Source organism: Pteropus alecto, unplaced genomic scaffold (genome assembly GCF_000325575.1).
Source record: "Pteropus alecto unplaced genomic scaffold, ASM32557v1 scaffold21, whole genome shotgun sequence".
NCBI lineage: Eukaryota > Metazoa > Chordata > Mammalia > Chiroptera > Pteropodidae > Pteropus > Pteropus alecto.
In genome coordinates this window covers 2,244,525-2,252,802 of record NW_006436282.1, presented here as the reverse complement: position 1 = coordinate 2,252,802, position 8,278 = coordinate 2,244,525, and the positions used below count along the sequence as shown (strand labels likewise).

Genomic DNA, 8,278 nt, shown 5'->3' with positions numbered 1-8,278 from the left:
GTTTTTAAAAAAAGAAACTGAAAAGAAATGGCAAATATTAAAAAGAGAATAAAGGATATTTTTCTCTCTTTTTTTTTCCTAAAGAATTTTTTAAAGTTTTTCCATGGAAAGAATTTATTTCTAAAAACTAAAAGTTTAAGTTAATAAAAGGCTTGCCAATGAACACTTTATCCGCATCTTTTTTTTTTTATGTTCCTGATTATAGCAAATCATCCCTTTTTCCCCTCCACCCTTCCCACAAGCAAAGGAAAACTTTTATAGTTCTTTGTATTAATGTGAAGATGCACATTTCTCCTAAAGCTACTCAATTGGTCAACTTCTAAAACAAAACCCTAATGAAGAGAAAAGACAAATTTTACCTTATTTCCTTCTTCTTTGAATTGGGGATTAATTATTTTTACAAAAGAATAAAACAATTGACGGATTCTGGAATCTCCAATAAATGCAATATGTTTATCTACAAGGCAGTTCTTTGCCTCACTGAAATCACAAAGAAACATTAATTAAAATAAGTAAAATTAGCATATTGGCATTTGAAGCACACGGTTTGTGAAAAAAGTAGTACAGGACTGTTGTGCACACAGTCATGCTGCTTTAAAAATAGGTGGCCACGCTTGTCCAACCAGTCCCTGTATGATTAACTGATTTTCAACAATAAGAAACCCCATTTATTAAATGTTTAAGATGTACTCTAACCATATTTGTTTTAAATCCATTATTTCTGAATGAGTCCATGAGGTGGCTATCCTAGTCCCAAAACAGGGCCTTCCTTCACTTAAGGGCTATTTCCTTGGGTCTCCACTCATCTCTCACCTGAGATAAAGTAGGTTGGCTAAAGCTCTTTCCTTTGGGCAGGAATCATAACCCAGACTCACCCCCAACCTTACCCTCCTTCAGGAATTCTCTACCATCATACAGAGAAGTATCATCTACCCCTCTCCACTAGATAGTATGATCTATCATAGCAAAAAACCCGCAAACAACAAAATGAAGAAATCTTACCTGATTTTGTATTTATGCATCATACAACTGTGAGGTTGCCAAACTTTCTCTCCAAGAAATCTGCCACTTGAAAGAAGGTATTCACATGAATCATTGCCTATAACAGTTAAACAAAAGTGTTGTAAACGATAGTTAAATGTTCATATGTTGGTTATCTGACCTATGTAAGCTCTTTGAAATGAGAAAGTACAAAGTTTTCTATGATTCACTATACCGTTTAGGTGCATTTTTCTCATCCATGAGAAACATGACAAATATAAGTACATCACCATTCACAATGATAAGAGCCACTAATGACAGGTATTTCACCCTATGAGAGACTAACTCCTACATGCTACATTTAGTGCTTTGGCAGTTCCTTCTGCTTCAGGTTTTCTTTCTAAGGACATCATTTCAATCTCAAACTAGCCTTTATATCTGTTTATCACTCCTACTTCTAGCTGAGAAAGAAAAGTTTAAGAGTTGGAAATAATTTCCTCTTACTCAACTATTGCAATACACAGTACATTATCATATCTGGAAACCTAGTTAATATTGAAATATTTTATAAACTTCTTAATTTTCACAACTTTCCTGTGATGAAGTATGCTATCCCTATTCTGTAAATGTGTGAACAGAGAAAGACTTATTTAAGAATCTCTTAAAACGCTTAATAAAACTGCATCCTTTTACAGTCTTACAAAGACTTTAAAGCCATGTTATCTACAAGGTGGCCAAAGATAAACACAATCAGTATCAGTAATAAATTGCAGATTTCAGCTACTAATATTCTCTACTGCTCTTGCTACCTCTTGTCTTCCTTTAGGATGACCAACCGACTCCTCCCAGTTTGGTTGGGACTGTCACAGGTTTACAGAGAAAATTCCACATGGGGGAAACTTTCCAGTCCCATGTAAACTGGCACAGGTGGTCACCTTTTCCCTTTGGCCATTTTACTGTACATTGGCTTAAATGACTGAAGAAGTTTAAAGGGGGTTGGAGGGATTAAAAAAGTTCAATAATGTCAAATGAATGAAGCAAAAATGAGATGTTTAGATTAACCATGGGTTTATAATAAAATATATGTATCATTTAATTTAATCTCAAATTCTTTATGAACAGTTAAAACAGCATAAAACAGCATACTTTGTTTTACAAAAAACTAAAGTTGGGATAGGGAGTCTGGTAAGGAATATTACAGAACAAAAATTGTGCTGAATCACTTATGGGAGGGATAGAGAAGACCCAAAGATATTTAAAGTAGAACATATATCTCTTCTCAAACCAGTTATCTGTTTGGCAAATATACAGAAGAAAAGGTGATACAAATGCAACACAGGTATGCATAAATAATGGAAGTGTTGTTACCTCAGTATCATAAATTCTAAAATGGAATAGGAAAGTGAAAATACTGTATTATTGTGTGGGTGGAAAGCAAAATATCAATTATTAAATGTTTGCAATTATATATTTAGCCTGTGCAGGTTTTCTTGTATTTCAAAGATTTTTTAATAACATCTCTCTAAGGAAACTATAAATAATCAGTTCTTAATTCTTTCCAATTATTAAAAACTAGTTCTAGTTCTAAAAAGACAAAATTAAGCTACGTATATAACCTAGGAATGAAGAAAGGACTATAGGAGCATATAATTAAGTTATTTTCCTAAAAACAGCACTCATGCTGCATTCTTTTATAATGGCCACACAGTAAAATGCTTTTACTAAAAATCTGGTAAATGTTTAAAATTATGATAAAAATTCCATATTTATAGCATTTCTACCTCTTTAATACATCTCTTAAAGCAAATGAAAAGTTAGTTAACACATTCATTTTCTAAAAAAGTTATAAAAAGTTGCAAATAACTAGGTATTAATTCTGTGGAGTTGTTCTTTTTCTTCCTTTCTCCTTTTAAAAAAATTAGTTATTTGATTTTCGTTTTCTAATAGAAGCCTAAACAGAAACATACCTTGATCAGTCTTCAGTGTATGGGATTATGTTATTTGTTAACGACCTATATATGGGTTATGAATATGATTTTCTGGAAATGGAAGTATCATCCAACATCTTAAAATAACCAGTCTTTTCTCCAACAGAAAATGTGTTTAAAAATATAATGTTCTTTTCTTCCTCAATACTACTACTCACACGTTGTTTTTAAAGGCCAGCTAGTGGGAAAGCAACAGCTCTCATCTGATGAACCCGTATTAGAAAAACCCTATAGCAAACCAAGTACGAAGTTGTCACTAACCAAAAAGTATTGTAAATACAGTATTTTGAAACTACTAGTCTTTCTAGGAAAGAAATTCTTAATTTGCTAATGAATGCTTGCTGATGATGACTCTTCTTAAAATATTTTATGGTGCAAAGTTTTTTTTTTTAAATAATCCTATATCTGAATTTAATAGTCTCTGTATATCGGTTAAAGTCCTGTCAGAAGACAAACTATACTAGTTCTTTTAATAGAGACTCTAATATGAAGACATGTTAGAAAAGTAAGAGAATTGCTAACTAGAAAATTGAAAAGACAAAAAGGAGACTTTTTAAATATTTATATTTGTCAGCAAAATAATAAAAATAGTAGTAATAATAAATACTATTGTAATCTGATTAAAAATAAATTAACCTGATTAAGAAAAGAAAATGCCACAAAATCCCATACTCTAAAAGAAGTTCTCTTCTTCTGGAAAAGAAATATTTTTTAGATCAAATCACTGAATGTAAATCATGATGTTCAAATAAGTTAATGTGCCACAATTTTATTATGTATACCTACTCTATGTAATCCATGCTGGCACGTATTTTCCTTTCAGAATTTATCCAGAAAAACCCCAAAGGAAAGCAAAACAAAAACCCCATTTTCAATCACCTCATATAATTTTGATAGCTACTTTAATATAACCAGCGTGAGATGAAAGTTGTCAAGTGCTCAGATAAATCAAGCTATGAACACACACACACACACACACACACACACGCGCGCGCGCGCACACACACACACACACACACACACACAGAGTAACTAAAAGAATAGAATTATCTACTTCAGCTATCTCCAATACTAAGATTATCTAGATGAATGGCAGTCTTCCTCTTCATTCTGTTACCTTAAGCATAAGCATTTTGGTTTGTCAGTCTAAAGTCTCAGGTTTTTATGCATGATTTTTCTATAATAGAAAAGACACGAAAAACAAGCAAAATGAGTAAAAGACAAACAGGTGAAAAAAAAAAGCTGAAAAACAAATGTAACAACTAAAGAAAACATCTGATGTGCAAAATAAAAGGTAGCTTATATCTTCCTTTGAATAAAAATATCCATAGCACACTGTGCCTTGAGACTGAATCATTTACCAAAGCTTTATTTTTTATTACCAACTATTAAAATACCAGATCATAAAGTTTACAGTATGATCTGTAGTATATTTTGTTTGCCTAAAATTCATCAAGTTATACTTTAGTCTGTGCTGAAAAATTACCATTTACATTTTTCTTTAGACAAGCTAGTAGTGCCTCATTACAAGTGGTGTGATACAGATCAGGATTTTTCTAGCAGTCCAAGAAAGAAAAGGCTAAAAATCCTATAGCTGCTTCTTTCTTGCTTTAATTTCCGAGGCTCTGAACTTAACCTTTCCCTAAAACGTGCAATATTTAACATTTGCATTTCATATGCCAAGTGATAGAAAATAATTAGATTTCAAAAAAAATTAAGGCATTTGAAGTAAGTTCACTTTATCAATTAAAAAATTAAAATCTATCCAGATTGGAACTACTCTTAGTGCTATAGATACTGGCTTCTTGTCATAGAATTGATGTTTTTAGTTTGTAATCACAATATTAGTTGACATTTTGTAATTCAGTAATGTCAGAGATTGATAAAATTTTGAAAAGATAGTTAAAAGAATATTTTTTAAAATGTCATTCTACTGTTATGTGAAAATAAAATTAATAATGCAAAAAACCCCCTACTATTTAAAGTCACTATAAAACCATGCTATTAGAACATGAAACTCAAAGCAAAAGAACCAAATGCAAGGAGGAAAACAGAAGGAAATAAGGACTTTAAGAATCTATTTATCCAACAATTGTTTATGGAGTTCCTACTGCATGTTAAGCTCTGATGATTTAAAGATAAATAAAAAATACTCTTGGAAGCTCACAGTTTGTGTGGAGAAGACAAATTGTTATAATACAACATGATAAGTATGTACTAACTGCTATAGAAACAATGAATCCTAATTCCTACTTCTGTGGTAGTAACATGAACCAGGCCTTGGAAAACTCTGTACTTTCCAGGAGAGAGAGGTCACCGCAGGCATAGAAAATCAGATATTTGTTAGATATGTAAAAGGGAAAAGCATATTTAGACTGTGAGCCTGGAGTTTAGGAAGAAGGAAAAAACAAAAACACAGGTAATAAAAAGTAAACTGGTCAGATTTTGAAGTTTTATACATGCAACTTTTAGAAAATCACCACTTTACTGGAAAAAGAATAGGAAAACTCTTGGCTGGTACTGTGAGGTTAAGTCAATGTTTCTAAATGGTTTAATACATGTTCCTCTGGAAAATGCTTTCTCACTTCATCTTCTATACATCGCTACTGTATAAGAAGCTCTGAGAAAGGCAGAGTACAACATAATGGCATGAGGTCGACTAATTGGGTTCTAAATCCTACCTCAGTTACTGACTAATTGTGTCTACTTAGGCAACTTAACCTCTCATGACTGACTCATCTTTAAAATGTAAATAATACTGTAATTTGATGATTCTAAGAGCATTGATTATAAGACACATCATTATTTTATTTAACAGTAGGAAAGATATTATCAATTAAACTTCGACATATAATCAAAGTTTTAAAAACTCATCCTGATTACAAAAATGTTAGAAAGGAGAGAGGATAGAATAAGGTTAATTGTATCTACCTCATAGAATGGCTGTAAATACAAAATGAATTAAAACATGTAAAACCCTCAGTGGAACACTACCTGGTATATATAACATGATCAATGTTAGTTAGCATGTAGTGTTTGCCAAGCTTTACTTTCTGCTGTGTTTCTTTTACTTGCTGTATTTTGTAAATAAAGCAAGAGATGCTGAATATGTGTATTCAAACTGTATTCACTCTACCTTGCCTGAGGCACTCTCATACCCACACATTGGAGATTTTAATAGACAGCCTAAACCTCAGTATCTAAAAGAAGGCCCTTTCTTATTCTAAAGATTTGATAGTGTTATTCAAGTGTATAGTTATCGTTGTGTTAAAGGGCATTGCATCTGACTCAGTTTGACAATGCCTAAGCATAAGGATGGCTAAAAAGTTCCTGGTAAGACTATTTCTCAGTCTCTGGCTCAAGTTCTTGACATTCAGTCTGGGCAAGAACACACACCAGGTGTACTGCTTCACACTCAAGGCACTGAAGCACCTAGGAAAGCTGATGACTAGTTTCTGGAGGAGGCTTTATAAACAAACAACCCCAGATTGCCACACTGAATCATACGGTTCCATCTGACATTCTATTTTCCCTGCTGATGACAGATCTTGAAAGGATGAAATAATCTAAATATAATTAGTATCCAAGCTTATCAAAAGACGGAAGCACAATTAAAGGGCAGGGGGAAGGATTAGATGTTTACCTTTAGGACTAAAGCACCAAAATTACACAAAATTGGGTTAGATTACCGTTATCTTATACCAAACTAACATGTGATTCATAGTGTTAGAAAACTTTCTTCAAAATCACAAATTAATGCATCAACATTTCTAGTTTTATTTTGCATATGATCTGTTAACAGTAACTGTAGTGGAAAGATGAAGCAATGGCCTGCCAGGTCCTATGGCTGTGATCTGTAGGAGAGTGGAGGAGAAAGGCTAAAAGGGTATAAAGAATTTATTTGTTTAAATCCATTTTGTGTCTTTGTATAAAAGAGCCATTCATTCAACATGGTACTAGAGTACAAGATTTTTAATCCTCAAATATTGGAGAAAACAAGGCAGCAAAACTGATCAAAATGTTCTACACTCTGAAAGATTTCCTGAAAGGGATGAGTAGAGAGCTCAGATTCCAGTACCCCATTTACTGGATATTTTGCCAAAGTGGGTGTGAAGTGAAATGGGAATAGCGTTAAATGCCCACCTGTCCACTACACATTCCATCTTGACCAATTAATCTCACAGTCACCAAGAGCTGTCCTGATAATGGCTTCGATAATACTAAGAGCAAAAAATAAAAATCCTATCATTATTAACCTCTCACAGCCTGTCAGTCTCTCCTAATGGCACGTTTACAGAGAAAAAAATTTTTTTAATCAATCAAGGACAAGTAAATATCCCTTGATTATTGAAAAGATAATTCGTTCTGAAATAAGGTCATATTTCCTTTTCCCCTTTACACCAACTTCAAAACCCACAGAGAAGGCCTCCTTTCAAACTGCTTCCAACTTGCTCTCATTGCCCACCTCGACTCTGGTCAACCCCTTACTTCTTTTCACATATCTGCCCCAGTGCCTTTATTTTGTAAAAAGTGTGCAACCAGAAGCCTTCAAATGTTTCTGAATCACAAAGGCTGAGTGACACCTCCTCCATTTGGCCAACGGCATCTTTTGCCAGCTGTCACCCCCAGTGCCAAAGGAAAACGGGGCGGCCCTTGCCGCTGTCCAACAACAGCTCGGCCCTGCTATTACAAGGCAGAGACCGGATTAAATAAAGGCTAAAGAGCCGGACCCCTAGGGCGCAGAATCGTTGACCCCGCTGCGGACGGGGGCGCCCCTTTGCAGGGAGGCCTTTGCCTTCGTGCGTCCCGGGCTGGTTTGGCATAATGAAGAATTATTTATGAAATGTCGACAAAAGAGAAAATCTCCTTCAGAATGTTGATGAGACAAAACAAACTGACGGAACTTTCAATTACATTCTCTGGGTCTTGTGCTTTTCAGTTTATCTTTGCAGTCAATCCCTAACATCCTTGGCTTCCATATCTGATCACTGGGGTGAGGCGTCAGAAGAAACAAGCACACATTAACTAATTTTAGGCAATCACTTTAGAGAACAAAGTATAACTCTACCGAAATGCTGCAAGCTTCAGGGAGTCCTGGGAAGCCTGTTGAAGATCTCACTACAGACTACCAGTGAAAATGCCTCTGAATTTAAAAGCAGTGCAGATAGTGGGGGGATTTTAGTAAGAAGAGAGAGATGGAAAAGAAGAAAAATTATATATTATGTCTGGGAATAAGTCATGAGAGAAAATAGTTTGTAAACTAATTAATTGATTGAACATTGTATAATCATAGTCTCCAAACAAAAGTT

At 34.0% G+C, this 8,278-nt stretch overlaps 1 protein-coding gene across 1 annotated transcript in view; it reads right to left on the bottom strand.

The window, feature by feature from the left end:
• The window catches only part of CASD1 (CAS1 domain containing 1), a 50,401-nt gene that overhangs the window by 40,195 nt on the left and 1,928 nt on the right, over positions 1 to 8,278 (bottom strand). The window contains exons 2-3 of the mRNA XM_025046808.1: positions 1,003 to 1,099; positions 360 to 480 (exon numbers count right to left, since the gene is read on the bottom strand). Of these exons, the coding sequence (XP_024902576.1) occupies positions 360 to 480; positions 1,003 to 1,099 (218 nt within the window). The remainder of the gene's footprint in view (positions 1 to 359; positions 481 to 1,002; positions 1,100 to 8,278) is intronic.